The sequence below is a fragment of the Pungitius pungitius genome, chromosome 17 (genome assembly GCF_949316345.1).
Source record: "Pungitius pungitius chromosome 17, fPunPun2.1, whole genome shotgun sequence".
Classification (NCBI taxonomy): Eukaryota; Metazoa; Chordata; class Actinopteri; order Perciformes; family Gasterosteidae; genus Pungitius; species Pungitius pungitius.
In genome coordinates, this window is record NC_084916.1 from 10,413,878 (window position 1) to 10,433,097 (window position 19,220).

General features: G+C 41.0%; 2 protein-coding genes and 7 non-coding genes across 10 annotated transcripts; 8 read left to right on the top strand and 1 right to left on the bottom strand.

Moving 5' to 3' along the window:
- The first annotated feature begins 87 nt into the window (after positions 1 to 87).
- Positions 88 to 7,640, top strand: si:ch211-199g17.9 (uncharacterized protein LOC108180085 homolog). The gene is made up of 10 exons (XM_037474770.2): positions 88 to 258; positions 891 to 935; positions 1,022 to 1,084; positions 5,197 to 5,271; positions 5,440 to 5,487; positions 5,610 to 5,664; positions 6,747 to 6,836; positions 6,918 to 6,981; positions 7,088 to 7,154; positions 7,279 to 7,640. The coding sequence occupies exons 1-10, from the start codon at positions 243 to 245 to the stop codon at positions 7,350 to 7,352; spliced, it is 597 nt and encodes a 198-aa protein (XP_037330667.2). The 5' UTR covers positions 88 to 242; the 3' UTR covers positions 7,353 to 7,640.
- Positions 2,069 to 2,201, top strand: LOC119219786 (U8 small nucleolar RNA). Its single transcript, XR_005120545.1, has one exon. It is a non-coding gene; the product is annotated as a U8 small nucleolar RNA (small nucleolar RNA).
- LOC119219762 (U8 small nucleolar RNA) lies at positions 2,528 to 2,660 on the top strand. Its single transcript, XR_005120521.2, has one exon. It is a non-coding gene; the product is annotated as a U8 small nucleolar RNA (small nucleolar RNA).
- LOC134107187 (U8 small nucleolar RNA) lies at positions 2,992 to 3,124 on the top strand. The gene has a single exon (XR_009942683.1). It is a non-coding gene; the product is annotated as a U8 small nucleolar RNA (small nucleolar RNA).
- On the top strand, positions 3,453 to 3,585 carry LOC119219763 (U8 small nucleolar RNA). Its single transcript, XR_005120522.2, has one exon. It is a non-coding gene; the product is annotated as a U8 small nucleolar RNA (small nucleolar RNA).
- Positions 3,914 to 4,046, top strand: LOC119219761 (U8 small nucleolar RNA). The gene has a single exon (XR_005120520.2). It is a non-coding gene; the product is annotated as a U8 small nucleolar RNA (small nucleolar RNA).
- Positions 4,374 to 4,506, top strand: LOC119219787 (U8 small nucleolar RNA). Its single transcript, XR_005120546.2, has one exon. It is a non-coding gene; the product is annotated as a U8 small nucleolar RNA (small nucleolar RNA).
- On the top strand, positions 4,885 to 5,023 carry LOC119219764 (U8 small nucleolar RNA). Its single transcript, XR_005120523.2, has one exon. It is a non-coding gene; the product is annotated as a U8 small nucleolar RNA (small nucleolar RNA).
- An 85-nt stretch (positions 7,641 to 7,725) lies between the features above and the next one.
- On the bottom strand, positions 7,726 to 19,164 carry fam83hb (family with sequence similarity 83 member Hb). 2 transcript variants are annotated; one of them, XM_037474769.2, is made up of 9 exons: positions 19,006 to 19,164; positions 15,079 to 15,235; positions 14,067 to 14,261; positions 13,628 to 13,960; positions 12,798 to 12,962; positions 12,522 to 12,646; positions 11,846 to 12,403; positions 9,398 to 11,735; positions 7,726 to 9,063 (listed from the first exon to the last, which is right to left on the bottom strand). In XM_037474769.2, the coding sequence occupies exons 3-9, from the start codon at positions 14,187 to 14,189 to the stop codon at positions 9,043 to 9,045; spliced, it is 3,663 nt and encodes a 1,220-aa protein (XP_037330666.2). In that variant the 5' UTR covers positions 14,190 to 14,261; positions 15,079 to 15,235; positions 19,006 to 19,164; the 3' UTR covers positions 7,726 to 9,042. The 2 variants fall into 2 exon arrangements, with proteins under 2 accessions (XP_037330666.2, XP_037330664.2); XM_037474767.2 differs by lacking the exon at positions 15,079 to 15,235 and having other exon boundaries at positions 7,727 to 9,063.
- Positions 19,165 to 19,220: the final 56 nt, after the last annotated feature.

The window sequence follows — 19,220 nt, forward strand, 5'->3', positions numbered from 1 at the left end:
TCTTCTAGCCACTAGGGACAGCAAGACCATGAAACACTTGATTTCACAAATTTCCATTATAGGTCAATAGAGAGAGATGGATACTGGTAGCCGGCGCACGCGGCCACTTCTAAGCACACGCACCTTTGGCGCCAAACTTCCTCCTTTTACACACGTCACAACTCCCTTCGTCCCGGACTTGGAAAGTCAAATGGGAGACTTCAGCCATCTTGATATTTAAGCAGAAGACTTCTGGAGTAAATATGATCGAAATGGAAGGTTGGACGGCATAAATTGAAGTTATACTCTGTGTTAATAACTATACTGACTTACTATAACAAGTCAACATGATTTTAGGCAGGTTGTCAAGTTGTGGTTATCCAGTTGTTGCTGGCAAACGTTTGAAACGAGCTAGCTAACCTCGCTTTAATTGTTAATGAAACCCAGTGTGCAATTGTAGTGATGTTAATGCAGAATTGTAAGACCGGGACATACTAGTCAGTTGTCTAGTCTTTCAATTATAACAGTTAAGGATGTCTTATTTCAATGTTGTTTACGTCATCAATGTTATAAAAGGAAAAAAAAAGGTTAACTAATCCCACTAATCCAGTCAAATGTTAAAGGTTAACCTTAGCCAACAAAAATCTGTTGACAGCTAACGTTAAGATATTTATCTGAGCCAAAAACTGCAAAGAGTAAACTTGAACTTAACTTTAATCCGACCAACAGTTAATTTGCAATCCTGTAATTTTAGCTGACTTTGGACGCCTGGTGATACACATTTAAATTAACGTTACATTAACATGGAGTAACACCGTTAGCTAAATTAGCTAACATTTGCTCACGGTGGTACATGATCTGGGACAAAAACTTTCCACTCGTTTGATATTAACTTTTTTTTTATTGAACAGGGCTCGACATTGAAGACATGATTAATGTTAAACTACTGAAAGAAGGTACAGTTTTACAAAGCACAGTACAAACTATTCTTGATAATCCCAAATCAAGGTTGATAAAGCGTATTTGTATTTGGTGCTGTCAGGTGGAGAAACGCTGGAGTGCAAAGTTGAACACTTGATGGGAAAATTAAGAAGGCTGCAACAAGGTTAGTGTTTGACTCACAGGATATCTTCTTGTTTTTAGAATTAACGTTACGCGCACATTGTATGACATACGTTTATTCACATAAAGGTTAACATTATAGTAGTTGGTATTTTACAAGGAGGGTAACGTTATCTGTTTTAGGTCTGTTCTGACCCAATAGTGATATCTTTCGGAGAAGATGAGTTTTGCTTTAATCTACGTTAGGTACAAATTATACACTTTGATTTCCCTGTAAACCTTTCTGGATGGAACATTTAAATTGAATTGGTACTTTATTTGTAACGCACTGTAACGCATTTCAGTCACGCGAAAGGTACAACGTGAAATCCAGCGAAGTCGCTTCCGCGTCCTTCCGTCTTCGTTTTGAAATGTTTTCATGTTGGCACTTTGGCACGATTTAAGAAATTGACGTCTAGGTAATGTTTCATGTCGTATTAATCAATTATGAGTTGTATTACATACAGTCCTGTAATTCATTACGTATTTGCTGCATGCATTTAAAATTGGAATCACGAAAACGGTATGTGGATCGACATCTTGACATTTTTTGTTCGTCTTTGTGTAGTTCTACTTCCGCATCCGATCGTAAAATCGTAGAGAGTTTTTCTTGAATTATACTATCAAAAACTGTTAAACGAGCAGTGGGTCGCATGTAGCTTCTCTTGTAGAGGTAAACGTATTATTCAGTGTCAATAGTTATTCAACACACGGGTCTGGATTTGATGGAAAGCTTCGTGAACGTGCACCAATCAGAAAGCTGCTTGTGCCGTCTGTATGCTAATTAACACGCGACTTCTTTTCGATTTAACTGAAATAATAGCATACAGAATTATAATCGTAATATGGTGAGAGTAAAGGTCTAAGTCTAAACAAAAGACGGTAAACTACATGTAAAAAGTACAAGATGAACACAAACCCCAACAAAACCGTGAGTGAGAACCCTGCGCCCGACGGTCATACCGGTTCGTACGAGCACTACACGCCATCTTCAGTGAGGTACATCCTTACCTGTTACTCCCTACCAAGGAGTATCAGATCATGATGAATGGGGAATCATGAGATATGATTAATATCTCCGTCTTTTAGGGAACGCAACACCCTATTAGATCCATTCTGATCTACTCTGTGAAATATAAACTACTTTTGATTAGTTACAAGAAATCAATATAATGTTAAGTAATCCTGCATGTAAACGTTATGGTATGATTAGCTTTATACAGACATTTAGTCTGAATGCTATTTGATATTCCAAATCGTTTGAACTAAGGTAATAGCATATATGACAATACTAGTTATGGGTTCAGATCGAAGGTCTAATTTTTAACAAAAGACTGGAAACTACATGCAAAAAGTATTAAGATGAACACAACCATTAGAACAACAAACCACGACTAAGACCACTGTACCTACTGATCATAGAGGTTCGGATAGTAGTCATTTACCATCTTCAGTGAGGTACATCCTTACCTGTTACTCCCTACCAAGGTGTATCAGATCATGATGAATGGGGAATCATGAGATATGATTAATATCTCCGTCTTTTAGGGAACGCAACACCCTATTAGATCCATTCTGACCTACTCTGTGAAATATAAACTACATGTGATTAGTTACAAGCAATCAAAATAATGTTATGTAATCTTGTATGTAAATGTTATGGTATTTTGGCTTGGCTTTATTACAGGCCTTTAGTCTGCATGCTGTTTGATATTCCAAATTGATTGAACTAATGTAATAGCATGTATGACAATACTAGTTATGGGTTCAGATCAAAGGTCTGATTTTTAACAAAAGACTGTACACTACATGCAAAAAGTATTAAGATGAACACAACCATTAGAACAACAAACCGCGAGTAAGACCACTGTACCTACTGATCATAGAGGTTCGGATAGTGATCATTTACCATCTTCAGTGAGGTACATCCTTACCTGTTACTCCCTACCAAGGAGTATCAGATCATGATGAATGGGGAACCATGAGGTATGATTAATATCTTCGTCTTTTAGGGAACGCAACACCCTATTAGATCCATTCTGATTTACTATGTGACATATAAACTATGTGTGATTAGTTACAAGAAATCAAAAATGTTAGGTAATCGTGTATGTAAACGTTATGGTATAATGATTAGCTTTATTACAGACATTTAGTCTGCATGCTATTTGATATTCCAAATCGATTGAACTAATGTAATAGCATATATGACAATACTAGTTATGGGTTCAGATCGAAGGTCTGATTTTTAACAAAAGACTGTAAACTACATGCAAAAAGTATTAAGATGAACACAACCATTAGAACAACAAACCACGACTAAGACCACTGTACCTACTGATCATAGAGGTTCGGATAGTAGTCATTTACCATCTTCAGTGAGGTACATCCTTACCTGTTACTCCCTACCAAGGAGTATCAGATCATGATGAATGGGGAATCATGAGATATGATTAATATCTCCGTCTTTTAGGGAACGCAACACCCTATTAGATCCATTCTGATTTACTATGTGACATATAAACTATGTGTGATTAGTTACAAGAAATCAAAAATGTTAGGTAATCGTGTATGTAAACGTTATGGTATAATGATTAGCTTTATTACAGACATTTAGTCTGCATGCTATTTGATATTCCAAATCGATTGAACTAATGTAATAGCATATATGACAATACTAGTTATGGGTTCAGATCGAAGGTCTGATTTTTAACAAAAGACTGTAAACTACATGCAAAAAGTATTAAGATGAACACAACCATTAGAACAACAAACCACGACTAAGACCACTGTACCTACTGATCATAGAGGTTCGGATAGTAGTCATTTACCATCTTCAGTGAGGTACATCCTTACCTGTTACTCCCTACCAAGGAGTATCAGATCATGATGAATGGGGAATCATGAGATATGATTAATATCTCCGTCTTTTAGGGAACGCAACACCCTATTAGATCCATTCTGATTTACTATGTGACATATAAACTATGTGTGATTAGTTACAAGAAATCAAAAATGTTAGGTAATCGTGTATGTAAACGTTATGGTATAATGATTAGCTTTATTACAGACATTTAGTCTGCATGCTATTTGATATTCCAAATCGATTGAACTAATGTAATAGCATATATGACAATACGAGTATGGGTTCAGATCGAAGGTCTGATTTTTAACAAAAGACTGTAAACTACATGCAAAAAGTATTAAGATGAACACAACCATTAGAACAACAAACCACGACTAAGACCACTGTACCTACTGATCATAGAGGTTCGGATAGTAGTCATTTACCATCTTCAGTGAGGTACATCCTTACCTGTTACTCCCTACCAAGGAGTATCAGATCATGATGAATGGGGAATCATGAGATATGATTAATATCTCCGTCTCTTAGGGAACGCAACACCCTATTAGATCCGTTCTGATTTGCAATGTCAAATAGTAAATTAATATACTTGGTACTGTACTTTGTACTATGGAATTATCCTTAACTGAAAATGTACTGCCATGTGAAGTAGTAGGGGGGTTGTCTGTCTTATTTCGGAGATGTAAAGGATGTTCAGTGGTCACTTAACTAATGATCTCTATATGCTAATTGGCACACCACTTATTTTGGATTGTACTGAAATAATATCATATTGAACAGTAATCGTTATGGGTTTAGATGGAAGGTCTGAGTTTTAACAAAAGACTGAAAACTACATGCGAAAAGTATTAAGCTGGACACAACCATTAGAACAACAATCCACGAGTAAGACCGCTGTACCTACTGATCATAGAGGTCTGGTTCCCGTCTCTCTGTCATCATCAGTGAGGTACATCCTTACCTGTTACTCCCTACCAAGGAGTATCAGATCATGATGAATGCAGATTCATGATCATATCATATGATTAATATCTCCGTCTTTTATGGAATGCAACACCCTACTAGACCCATTCTGATTTGCTATGTGACAAGTGAGCTGAAAACCTATTTTCTGTTTAATGGCTGAAATGGCATAATGAATAACACTGTAAATGTTTAACCTTTAATGGACTGATGTACATTATAATCAATTAGTGTTAATATTGCTCCATAATATGTTCAATGCTTTAAATGACACTGTTCTGTTTCAGGTAAAAGAGCTCTGGAAGAAGGAATAAAAGAGCTAATATCTGTCATGGACGTTTTGCAGAAAGAGCTCACAACCTGTAAGATACATAATCAGTTATTTGTGTTATTTTTTATGACATATAGCACTATTAAATACCTACTTAAAACAGTCAGTACCTGTGTTTGCTGCCCTCAAACGTTAAAGTGCTTTGTTTCTTTCTTTAAATGTTTACTGTTGTAAATTATAACTCATACTGTTTTGACAGTAGGAACTGAAAATTACAAACTGGAAGGAATCCAAAAAGAAAAAGAAGGTACTCAAAAATGAATGTATAATTGATTTTCGATGCCACGCAGAGTTCATGTCTCTCGTTGACTATTTGATCTGCTGTTAATATAGAAACAAAAATGAATGAGTCGTGGTGTTTTTTTCAAGATTTGTGCAGGAAGCTGCAATTTCAGTGTGAGGAGTCTGAGCAGGACGTTGTGAGGTGAGTTCCATACTAACCAGTTACAAAATATGATATCTATTTCTCCAAATGAGTTCGCTTACAAACAATGTTTGAAGTTCTTCATTTTGTGAGACCTCATTTGTTTGTTTGACATGTATAACACTAGATGGCAGCAACTCATCAGAATCCTCAATATTGCTGCCTTGTGGTCTTTCTTATATCTTTCCTGTATTTTAAGATTCACTGTGACATGTTGGATTGAAGTCCTTCTGTTGGTGCTGCATTCAAAGACATTTTTCATTTCTTGCATGATTTCCTATTCCTAAATTAAAATTATTTTGAAACTTTTTTATTTTAAAATTGGACTAATCGTTACTTTACAAGAAATGTTTACGATTCCACTGTACATATATTTAATGATTTATTCTCTATTGTCTATATTGACTGGAATCACTTCCTGCTGGGTGTATTTGAGATTTTAAAATGAGCATCAAGGCTCCTGAGTTTGATACCAGTCTTTGCTTTTGATGTCTCTGTTCACTTTTCAAATGGTATGCCTTTAGATGTTGATCTTTAATCTAATCCCCAAAGATATAATGATAGATGGCATTTAAATACAGTGTGATTAATTGTACTTACAGACTATATTGTTTGTTTGTCAAGCAGCGGAGGCCCAGTTCGATTTTGCTATCATTTTTCAATTCAATAAACTCACTTTCCTCAGAGGGCTTTACAGTCTGTACACATGCAGCAACCCCTCGCCCAAAAAGCTCACACCGCCTTAGAGAGAAACCTTAGGGAGAACAGCAGAGTAGGATCCCACTCCCAGGATGGACACACTGTACAGAATGAATAACATAAAAAATGTACAGGACGTTCAATCCTGATAACTGACGAGAATGTTTAACCGCGTATCAGTTTTTTGAGAAACCAGGATAGGGTGACATCAATCATCGGGTTGATTTGAACTGGCTAATGGGACATTTGTTAAACCACACCCGAGGAACGGGGCCCAGCTCTACTTTGCACACAAGTTTAGGTGGAAGGAAGGCTCTGGTAGAACTGTTTACATTTTCTTGTAGGTTTGTATTGTGTAGTTAGGGATGAGGTGTTTTCTGCAGGTACTTGAAGCAGAACAAGAACATCGAGGAACTGCTGGATAAGTACCAATGTGAAATCCAGGAGTTGAAGCTTAAACACCGGAAGCAGCGGTACCTATTAGAAGTGCAGATGAATCAAATTTCATTGTACATGTCAATGACGTTTTTATAACGGCCGGTCTGTTTTTGCAGGATGAAGTTTGAAAACCAACTTTACCAACTGATAGAGCAGCACAAGAATCTGCACTCTCTCTTTGTAAGTGTTTGTCATCTTTATTTTTTACCAACTTCTCTAAAACCAAATTATGTGACACAATGTGGATTTTGCTATTGACTCATAATATTCAAATATTTACTTCTAGAGCCCAGAAAGGCTCCCAGAGGAAATAGACAGTGCAGAGAATACAAAAAGTCAGCTGCTGATAGCTGGTGAGCCCCCTCTCTTGCGCCCATTCCTCTGCAAGCAGTAAAACATTTATTTATGGACATGAAAGTATGTTGTGTTTCTTTTTCTTTACCCAACCCCTCTCCTTTGGTTCTGTAATTCTTACAGAACAGATGAAGTTGGCCCAGCTGCACCGCCTCCACGAGGAGCTCGTTGAGATGGAGAAACAGATATCAGAGTGAGAGTATTCTTTGGGTATTTCAAAGAATCCTGAGGGTCCCTCATTTCATCCCCAGTTCGCTTTGTTCAGTTGTTGTCAGATGAGAACCTGAATTCTTCCAAATTTTTGGCTTTGGGGCTCCATCAGTTCAAAGGATGCAGCATCCTGCTGAACCCGGCTTATGTGAGAAATCTGCAATATTTTGTGGTAGATTGTGTTCAATTGCAGCAGTACCAACCTGTATAGATATGTTCTTGTGTTCATCTTAGTTACATGTTGTGTATTTGTTAAATAAAAGGGAATTCACTTCAATATACTTCAATACTTACTGTATATGTACACACAGCCAGATTCAAGTTAATGTTTAAAGAGATTTAATGAAAGACATTTTTGCAGTATTTCAAGTACAATTTAATACTATCCGAGGTTTCATAAAACAACAACACATTGGCCCCGTGCAATGGATTTCCCCCCACATAATGCCAATTAGTTTTTCCAGCGAAGACCCCACACTTACACATCAATTAAAATAAACCAGAGGCACTTTGAAAGTACAATGAGGATTGTCCACATCTAATTAGTAGATTATCAACAAGCCCCTTTTGAAATAAATATGTACATTATAATCCCGTATAGAAAACCGTGTAACCCCTGAAGTGTCAACATAGCTCCACAAGTCCCTTATGTACTGTCCAAAACGGTTTGAATCGCGACCGAGCTCTCGAGCAGCCTGGAAACTGTTGTGTGACTGAAGCTCTGTTTGACTGGTATTTACCGACCAACAAAGGCGTTATCGGCTGTGTGTAGGGCGTAGGACTCAGGAGTTAAGGGACTTACGTAAGGAAGCACTGCTCCTCCCTTCCTTTATAGGTTGTGACTAAATTTAAAGTGAGAAGTTAAAGAAACCAAAACTGGGGTACATTTTTGAGTTCAATCTGTCTTTTATGTACACAAAACTAGCACATTTCCAATTAGAACCCCACTCCACCCACCACAAAGGACTGTATGTCCCTCTCAATGGTATTTGACATCTTCCACCCTGAGAAGTAGGTTCACGTCACAATTATACAGTTCCAATTTTCTTCCAGTTTCTTTCATTCACTATGATCTCATATATTTGCCTTTAATCATCCATTCTTCATATGATTTTATTCCTCTTCATTTTCTCATCTTTGATCTCTGTTCTAGGTTAATAATTGACCCATCTGGCACACAGTTAATCCACAAGGACACTTTCTCCCATTCACTTTCAAACGATTACCAGCATTGCACAACAATGGTGTTTTAAGTTGTTTTTTAAAAGGCATGGATCTATTTTCTTTTCCCGGAGGTGGGTTGCGTACCGTCTTTCTTTCATCGTCCCTAACTCCCTCAGCCACGTTCATACAAGTTTAGTTTTGGGTGAATCGCCCTACCTTTATTTCTGTTTAGTGGAACATTGGCTGGTGTGCAGTCTCACTTGCCATATACGGTCAAAGTCGTACCAGGTCTTGGCACGCAGGCACATTCCAGACCCAATGACTTTGGTTTGTTTTCAGCATTTTTACATATTGCCTTTCAAGTTTTATTGCTTCTTGTTTAAATCCATGTAAGGCTGCAATGTCGAGCTGCAGAGGAACTTTGGTTGTGGTGTTGGCACATACGGGCAATGGGTCTCTTTGATCATCCGGCACAGAAAGTCTCCATTTAAAAAGGTGGCCCTCCATCTTTCGTTATCCCAAGTTATTCCCCATCTGTTGACAGAACAACAGGGATAACGTTTAATCAAACAGTGTATGAGCTCCCACATTTGTGTCCTTTCCCTCCTTCTTTCTACTGTTGATGTTATGAGGGTATATTTAAGCACATGTTTATCTACATTTCAATGACGTATTTCCATTTTCACACAAGTTTAAACATATCTAATAAAGTTTATAGCTCAGAAAGTTGCAAAGAAATTGTTCTTTCACACACAAGAGTGTAAACATCAGCTTTTGCACTAGTTGTTTACACCTAGCGTTTCTTCTGCCTTTTTATTACATCTCTTTCCCATCCACACGGCGAACATCCCGTTCAGTGATACCCTACCTCAAAGCGGCTGTAGACCTTCTTCTCCTTCCTCATACTCTCCATCCTCTTCAGTAACCCCTCCCGCTCCTGGACGTTGGTGTGTGGATTCAGGAACCGACTCTTTTTGATGGAGTTTTGTCTCTCCAGCCCCTTGTCCCCTCCGTCACCGTCTCGGTCCCCTCCCGGCTCTTCTCGCTCTAGTCGGTTCTTCTGGCTGTTGGCCGAGATCTGCTCCAGAATGACCTTGGTGTCATCTCGCAGGTTGCTGCTGTAGATGATGGAGCTGCCCTGGCTCTGGTATCGAGATGGGCCCGGAGCGCCAGTCGATGTCTTGTGATTGGCTGAAGTTTGGTCCGTAGCTGATGAACTCTGCTTTTTGCTGGAATCTTCAGTGGCCTCTCTGACGGTGCTCATGCTCCTGTCGTCCCCGGAAGATTTCTTTTCTTTGTCCTTGGGCCCCAGGAATCCCTTTAGCCTCTGAGTCTGCTTCTTTAAGAAGTCAAGTGTCTTCCCCTCACCCTTCCCTTCCCCAAGCGTATTGATGGATGTGTTAGATCCCATTACTTTGTGCAGTCCTTCCCTGGATTCGTCATGTGTCGAGGTTGAAGAACTATGAGAGCGGCTCTTTTTTAGTTCACTCTTTTCTGCATCCGTCGCGTCTGTGGTCAGAATCTCTTCACCGCAGGAGCGATGAGAATTAAAGGCTTTGAACTTCACCGGATCCTTCCTAAATAACTTAGGTGAAGGGAGCGGCTTTAGAGACTTGAATATGTCCTTTTTTGGAACCTCAGGTGCACTTTCCTCTTTAGGTGGTTGAGTGGTCTCCGAAGGCCGCAGGTGGCTCGGCTTGCCGATTATGGGTGGTTTTGAGGAACTAAATGAAGATCTGCGAGTGAGCTCCATCAGTTTTGCAGAGATGTCCATCTTCTTGGGTTCAGGCTCTGCTGAGCTAACGGAGGCAGCTGGGATCGTAGTTTTTAGGGGAGGTTTATCAGAAAGGTCTGGCTTTTTTTCAGCAGGCTCTGTGGCTTTTAGAGAGGACTCGACCTCCATTTTTGAGGCTTTCCTTTTTTCATTCAGGTCTTTGAAATACTGAAGTCTATTTGCTGGGTCATTGATATTCATATATAATGATGTTGTGACTTCAGCTGCTGTCTTCTTTCCCTCTGCGCTGGTTTTCTGAGGTTCTTCTTTAGCTTCAACCTTCAATTGAATCTCTTGTTCCCTTTGTCGTCGCTCTCTTTCCTCTTTTTCTTTCTGCCTCTCCATTTCTTCCTCCTTCTCTTTTGCCCTTTCTTTCTCTTTCTCCTTCTCCTTTTCTTCTGCCTTCTTTCTCCAATCGGAAGGCTCACGAGTCAATTGCCGTCTCTTCTCTAGGATCTGGGCCACAATCGAGGAAGTGCGCACTGTGTCCAGCTCTTCGTCTGCCTCTGTTGCTGCTTTTAGGCCAAGGCTACCACTGTGCATCTCTGCTTTGGAAGACGAGAATATGAGCGACGAACGCAGGCGAGAGCTACGCTGAAGGAGTGGGTTAACACGTGTACGGAATGATTCGTGTTTGGACAGGAGGATATCTGGAGCTTCTTTCACCTTTACGTCTACACCCACCTCCCTTCCCACACCCCTTTCTGTTTCTCTCTCCCTTTCCTTCTCAGCCTCCTTGGCCTTTTTGTCCAGTGCAAACGATTTATAGTCAGTGACTGATGGAAGCAGATCCTTGGTTTTGGTTGGGTCATAGTCTTTGCTGTTGCCCTCGTGTAAGTTGGGCTTTCCATAACGTGGCCTAATGGTATCTGGTCGGGGTTTTAGAGGAACATCTGGTGGCTCCTTTGTTCCAAAGCGAGAAGCCAAATATTCAGTGGCAGATGGCTGCTGAGACGGTGGAAGATCTTCAAACGCATCAGGCCCCAAAGGTTGAGTCAGACCTTCCTCTCCAGTGTCCTCATAAGTGCTTAGATAAGATTGGATTCTCCAACTCCTCATGCCTTGCTTAGCACCATCATCTTCCTCATGCTCTTGATCTGATGGTTTGGCAGACAGTTTCTTGTCCGGTTGGTGGGGCTGCGTGGGTGAATTCAGGCAGGCATATGCCTGACCGATGGTTCCCCTTTTATTGGAAGAATCTCCTCCATACCTCCTAGCTAATGGAGGTGCCTGGTGTCCCTCAGATCCTCTCAAGTCCTCAGAGGAAAATAAGCCCTGGCCTTGTGGTGGCTCTGGATCTGAGCGATAGCTAGAATTTGAATACTGGTCAATGGGGAGTGGTGAAGGACGACCTCGAAGTCTGTCATAGTGTCCTTGGCCAGATCCCGGCCCGGGCCCTTCATTGTAGTAATGGCTACTTTGGATCTGCTCCCTGTAAGGAAAATATACTGGTTTATAATGATTTGATTATACATGTATTGTGATGTGTACTTGTGATAATTTCAATTACAAACAGTTGAAAGATATTTAATGGTAAACTACCTTTGGAAATGGGTCTCATCCAGATTATTCATGACTCTTTGCCTCATGTACTGCCTCGAAGATGAGTAGTTTTCCTGGGTCCCCTCTGCATAGCTGTGCCTGTTGTAGGCGGTGTTACCCATCTCCATTTGTCTGGAAACCAGGGACCTCCCCTGCTCCATGTATGACTGCTGAAGACGAAACTGTTGCTGGGAATATTTTCCAATTGTAATTCCTGGACCAGGTTCAATGGTGTGGCGAAATGGATCAGCCCTTCGGAAAGGAAGTGCGGGGTTACGATCGGAGTCTCCATAGGGGTAGGCAGCGGGAAGCTCAGGCTGCCTGCGGAAACCTATCTGGTTACGCAAAGACTGGGTCCTCTTCAGACCATACTGGTTGCCCAAGTAACTGCTGGTGCTGCTGGAGTCAGACGGGGCAAGTGATCCATTGAATGCGTCAATGACTAGAGGCTCTGACTGAGCAAAGAGAATGCGAAACTCTTCATCAAAGGAGGTGACCAGCTCCCCGAGGAAGAGGTGGGCGATGCAGCGGTGGATCTTCTCAAAGGACCACATGAAACTGTTAGAAAATAAGAAAGAAAAGTGCATGCAAACATAGTAATTACATTTTGAGTGTGAATGGCCACGGAGTCTTAAGAATTATATTAAGAAATAATGAACACAATTGAATGGCTCACCTGTAGTTGCCACTGAGTACAGCTTTGCAGTCAGCAAGTAGGAAACGATCCTTCACCTGCCCTTTAAATGATTTCCCAGTGCAGGAATAATAGGTTATACCTGCCACAGTTCTCACCCGCACCATCTGTCAAAACAAATTCCAATCATGTCCATGGCCGATGCAAACCGTGGTAGAAATCACGTGTTATAAACAACCCAAAGAAACACAATCAATGCCAATGGTTAGCCAACTAGAGGCCCTGTATTTAGAGGAAATGTGATGAAGGCAAACTCACAGGATGCATGTCCAAGTTGACTTTGCAGTTGACGACCATAGAAACAAAGTGATGGGCTTCCTGCTCATCCAGCAGAATGTAAACTGGAATGTGGCGGGCAGCCGCTTCCAGAAGATCCGCAAAAATGTCAATATCTGTGAACGTGTCCATCACCACAGCAATAACCTGAAGAGCAAGAACACAAAAAAACTTGTTACATCATTCAATGATCAAAATCAAAGCAAGATAAAATAAGCTGTCTGTCTTTCATGTGCATGTTTATACACTTTTATGGAGAGTAAATTGTGTCACAGTTAAAGAAATGTTTTCCTTGAACAAAAAGACTGGATGGAGGAAGATTAACCACACTGACCCCCCCACACCAACAGGGTTTGACTCGTGTTCACTTAATGTAGGTTATATTTTAAATTAAGCAATGTTTTTGTTTTTGAATTTGAATTTGGCAGATAAAAAGTCAGATTAAACTAAGAATGACATAGCAATACCTACACATTCACTGGCAGCCCTTTTTGTTATTCAAGAGTTTGATTTGAACTGTACATGCTGATACAACTGAGCAAGAGGATACTCGTAACCAATGGTGTGTCAAATGGTGTGTTATGGGTGTTTCCCACCCATCCACTTTTAGGCTACCCATGAAAAGTATGGTATGAACCTCTTTAAACCAAAGCACACATAGAGAGATTTGTTGTTGCACACAAAATAAGTGTGCGTTAATGACCGTGAGAGACTTTGATCTCAGATTCAGATGCTGCTTTTGTCAGTAATAAGAGCTGAAAGCAAACAGGACATGCCAGTTTAACTACAGTTCACCCTCCCTTTCTACTTACTTGGCGTGCGTTCTTGATGAGTCTCCTGGCCTGCTCCTTGATGCTTGGCATGTCTGGGTCGGGAGGGTTGACCAGAGCAGTGACCTCCGTGGGCCCCATGAAGCATTGCTGTGGCAGCGGCCAGCCCAGGTCCAGCCCCGGGGCGTCCAGGTCGGACTGCATCGGCCAGTATGTGTCGGAGGAGCCTTCGACATCCTGACCTACGTCGTGGTATGTCAGCTCTGGCACACCGGAAGTCTGGCTGGGCGTATGGATTGTTGACTTGATAAATTCAATCTCTGTCTGTGACAGGAAACTGACCAACTCTTCTTTCTGGAGGAACTCAAAGTAACCCTGGTGTAACAGGAGACACACAAATATTCATTAAACCAATGCGCCTTTTAAAATATTGATTTGTTTGAAGCAGAGTCGAAGTACGATTTCAAAACTGGCGTTTTACCTGTATGTCATTTTCTATCAGAGCATCAACAGCTAGGCGGTACTCCTCACGGTAATGAGGGCACAGGTAGTTTGGGTCGAGTGGGTTGTCACCGACCGATGAACTCTGAGATCGGTGTGCCATGGTTGGAGAAGGAGTAGGGGGTCCAAGGTCAGGGCTCTGGAGAGGAGATGTAAAGCGGCGAGAAATGTGTACCTGTGCAGAAAAGTCAGAAAAGAGAAAGTCAGTGAAAAGATAGGCACAATGCTATTGATCATTACAGGTTTTTAATAAACTCAGAGCGGACAAAATTATATTCAGGGGTTAGTGTCACAATTCTTTTTGTTGTTGCAACCAAACAACACAGCACTGCTACACCTGTGGTATACAATACTCATAATCCAACCAAGTACTCCACTGGCCGTTGAGAGAATGAACGCTTAGTGTAAGGATAGACAAGAAGACAGATTACTTGTAACTTCTTGCACACAGAGTCTATTGTTGCAGAGTGAGGAGCTTGCAAGGGGAGTTTAACGAGTACACTTTTCCCATTAACACACCTTTGGTGGCACACAATACAACATAGTTATATTCCTGCAGATGTTGAAATTTCTAAAAGTTTTTTTCTTTTTTTCCAGCCATAGGGCACCTTTCTTAATTTATAAGGCAAATTAATGCAGAATGAAGAAATACATTAAACATATAAATCAATTATAATTTGGTTTGCAATTTATGTTTTGATGATTTGTTTTTGTTGTTGCCATTGGTATTATACAAATACAAAATAGGTGTGGCACTTGACTAAGAATATATGTTGACAACTCAGAACATGTAATATTCATCTGGATGACATTTGACAACAATAATCATGATAAACCTGACTCTTGACTCTAAGTTAAAATAACTTTGATCTCACTGGTATCATAACCCCACTTAATGCACTTTTAAGTCGTATTCAGCAACTCAAACTCAATCTGCCTTGTGAGAAAACTTTAACTACTAACAAAGAAAAACAACAAGACATGTAAGTCACAATGAGATTAAGAGAAGAGGACACTCAAGTTAGTGCAAGGGAGGAGGAAGAAAGGCATTTGGAGGTGTATAGACAGGTTCTCTCATCTCTCGGCTCAGTGAATCCTCATGCTTGTGAGTCACACTTCAGGTTGCTACTCGGAACACAGTCGTAGCACCTGAATTGTGAGAGGATGACGATGCTTTGACAATTTGTTATTCCGTGACTGACTTAATTGAAGGTAGTGCTGGGAACATTGTCAATAACAGTTTAATAACAATAACATTTTTGTTGAGAAAGAGAATCACTCCATAGATTCACAGATCAGGTTCCATATTCCTCACATTAATTGTACACGGAGGAATCTACTCATCTCTCTCTTACAGTCCCAAAATGCAATACGCTAAGATTCAAAAAAGAGATAAATGGAAGGTAAAGACAACAAAAACCGAACAAGAAGCTTTAGAATAAAGAACACAAGTGAGATAATAAAAACTGTATAATAATAATTAGGATCAATTCATCTGCAGATTATTTCTTTAACAATAAATCAATTGACTTCACAACTGAGGACCAGAAACCAGTCAATGTGTGTTTGCTTAAATAATTGTTAGTTCATTTTCCAACAGGATAGGAAATTTAAGATAAAGTAAATGTTTCCAAAACCCTCGAGGCCGACGTTGTACATGGTGGTGACAGAAGCACCGTCAGCCGAGCCAAACAGGACACTTCATCCTGACGGCTTCACACTGGAACCCACTAGTAAGTTCAAGGATTTAACGTGAGATGGTTAAACACATAGACATTAGATTTGTCCCTCCTGAACACGTGGTCAATACAGGAAGTGTTTCTGGCTGGATATATCACCATGGAGATGCACAGTCTTACGCACTGTGGTCTGCTGACAGCAGGTGCATGATCAATAAGGGTGCGTGAGGCTTGTGGCCTGGGTGACAGGGTGTCGATGTTGTGTTAGGTTCAACCTGCTGTTGAAGTGCGCTACGTGTTTTCTGTCAACTTGTTTGCACACTTCAGGGATCGGTGATGGTGGCGAAAGGCCTGAAAGTCCTAACCAGTAGGAGAAGCTGGTTTACTCAGAGGCCTGGTGAGTCACTGGGCAGCTTAGCCTTTTCTAGCCTGGGGAAAACATGCAACACACGGCCCTCTGATGATTCATCTGCTGGCAAAATGGCTGACATCCAGACATCTGCTGACTCGGTTGGAGCCATGGAAGTTGGGCCTTTGCGGTGGGCTTTTCCCATTTAAAAGTTCCATAGTGGGCAGCAAGGCAGGTTTGACTCATATACTGCTTTCATGGGATGGTTTTTGCTCCTCCCCAGTTTCTGATGTGAACGAATCTCAACTCCTTTTCGCTGTTCTGTTCATTAATTTTTCAAGTGTTGCAGCCTAACGTGTAACCAGGTGAATTATGCTGAGGCAGCAGTAAAGAACATACCTGAGGGCCTGGGATAACAGCCATGAGCTTAGAGGTGTGCAGCTGGCTGTGCTCCTCATAATATATAAAGCTCAGAAAAGCTGGCAGCCCTGTGTCGTAACACAACAATGCCAGTGCTTTTCAAATCATGAAATAGTTGAAACTACTGCGTTCCATTTCTGCTGCCAAAATAATTAGAAACCTTTGATTATTAATATCAATCTATTGATGAGGAAGATAACCACCAAAACTCAAATATATCCACTCATAAAACACAATTGATGAATTGAAAGAAGCCTGAAGAAAAACATGATTGATTATAAAAATGGCTGATGATTAAAATAGTGAATCGGTGAAAATCCACCCTGAGGTGAATGTGACATAAGTAGGTCAGTAGAGAGCAAAGTGGCACTAAAGAGAGCCTTTGACTTTCTCATTCGCCCTTGTGACCTCTAATGAAGCAACAGAAAAATAACACAGTGTAAGAAGCATGGAGGACTTTCTCCACCTGGCTGACTGGTGGGATATTCAAACCAGTTCTGCCTTGTTTGTTGTTTTAGCAACTACAGTAAGCATCGAAACTCAGACGATAGGGATCTTACTCTCTTTTCTTTCTCTCTGTTCTTCCCTTCGTTAAAGCTTTCTGTTTGCTCCACAAGGACAAACTTGCCCTAAATGCACCGCTGACAAATCCACTTAAAAACCACCACACGGTGGGCAGGCGCCAACCGACTGCAGCTCTTCGAAGCTGATGATCCCAATTTTCTGATGTAGCCAATGTTTGCTCACCGACCGTGCAAACGGCTCATTCTCAGCATACCGACCATGGGAAGAGGGAGAGAAATATCAAGCGAAGAGCTGACGGGAGGGGTAAAGGTTATCTGTCTCAACATGTGGATTTAAGAAACGGGCCTGAGGGCTCGCAAAAGTCTTTTCTGTTTTTTCTCACTTGTCTCTCACACTCACATGCATCTGAAAACTCCTCACTAAACACAAATCACCATGATTAGTCTGGCATAGCTTTTCGGTTGGTTCATCTGATTTGGAGTAAGTGATGAATACTATAAAATAGTTTTTTTTAGCCACTAATCTCCTGGTGCTCCTGTCAGAACTTTTCAATGCCACATTCATCAGATTAACGCACAAAAACATAGCTGAATGCAAACACCTCTTGTCTCTCTACATGTCGTCACACCTGTTGAAACGACTGTGGAAAGTCACACAAAAGACAGCTCAAGGTCCGGTGAATGTATACTGCATGTGAGTATAAATGGCAGCGGATATCCTCCCTCCTCCTGGCAGTACCTTACAGAGCAGCTCCGCTAGAAAAGCAGGTCCACTGCGGTCCTCATCGTGTTTTTCCACCTCCATTCATGTGCGCGGCTCACTTGGGTGTAAAAACCCAACAACAAAAGCTTAGAAAAGCTTCTACTTTACATCTCATCTCCCTAGGAAGCGCACTATTGCTCATTCATGTTTTACAATCACAGACAACGACCCCTTGTAACCTACGACAATGCAAACACAGCTATGAATGGGATGTAGCCTTGGTCATACTGCTAGTGTGACATTATGAAATCTATAACATCAATCACACGTCCAGGGACTCACCACAAAAAGAGAACTGGCAGTAAAAACCTTTACCCCAAAATTATAAACACACGTTGGAATATTCCTATCCAGTGAGTCACGTTGGGGGAATTGAGGCGAAGCCTGTAGGCAAACGTTGAGTCAATAGATGCTTGTTTGGTACTAAGCTGTAAAACATTTTTAATAAAGATAATATGAGAGTCTATAGATCGAGGCCTATGATAGAAGACATGGGGAGGGTGTTTTTTTTTTGCTTGCTCAATACAAAGCTGCAAGGCGAGAACCTTGTATTATCTCATCAATACCTCTAAATTAGAGGGATGTCAAGATAGCCTCATGACGACCTGCAATCCATACACGGCGTTATGCAACCAATGCATTGAACATGCTTGTAAAAGTGTCTCTGCCTTTTCAAGGGTGGGTATCTTATTTGTTTCTTGATTCCTAAATACCTACAAAGGGCAGGAGTTAGTCAGTGACAGCCAAGTTGGAGCCTTCTGTCTGCTTAGGCTTTGCAATGCACATCGACAGCTACTCCAATGATGGATCCTCTGTAAACCTCAGGCTGCTGGTGGGAACAGTCACTGATATAACCCTGATATAATTCTGCATACGTTAGTTGAGTAATGAATAAAATAGTATAGAATGGACTGGCATACAGCACATATCCCACCAGGATGGGACATAGTACAATAGATTTATAGTTAGCATACAGTTAGAGCATAATAAAATAGGATATATCCTTACATAGAGCAAGAAACTACAATGGAATAAAACAGGAGAGAGAGAAAACGGATATGGTATAAAACAACATAATAGTAGGCTATTCGTTTTAAAATGTATTCAAACAGGATGCATTACAATATAATAGACTCTCTGTACATATTGTTCTTTTGCCCCTTCATTTGCACTACGGTCCGTACCTCCTAAACTTTGCTGCAGCGCTCCGTCTCCTCTCTTCCTACCGACGGGTCTCGCTCGGTAGTCCTCACATCGGCCGACAACTCCACCCAAAAACAAACAAACGAAAAACCCTCGACGTGCACAACTTCCACTGGGAAGGGGGGGGGGTGATCGGGGGGGGGGTTGGGGGTGGGAGGGGGACCTCGAAAGGCCTGGTGGGGGACCGGGCTGCTCG

Excerpts from the sequence above, each read along its gene's own strand:
- si:ch211-199g17.9 (XM_037474770.2), top strand. Across the intron at positions 5,665-6,746 it reads TCTGAGCAGGACGTTGTGAG|GTACTTGAAGCAGAACAAGA; the intron begins GTGAGTTCCATA and ends TGTTTTCTGCAG. Across the intron at positions 6,837-6,917 it reads CTTAAACACCGGAAGCAGCG|GATGAAGTTTGAAAACCAAC; the intron begins GTACCTATTAGA and ends CTGTTTTTGCAG.
- fam83hb (XM_037474769.2), bottom strand. The coding sequence starts at position 14,189 with ATGGCACACCGATCTCAGAGTTCATCGGTCGGTGACAACCCACTCGAC. Across the intron at positions 13,961-14,066 it reads TGATAGAAAATGACATACAG|GGTTACTTTGAGTTCCTCCA; the intron begins GTAAAACGCCAG and ends CTGTTACACCAG. Across the intron at positions 12,647-12,797 it reads TCAACTTGGACATGCATCCT|ATGGTGCGGGTGAGAACTGT; the intron begins GTGAGTTTGCCT and ends TTGTTTTGACAG.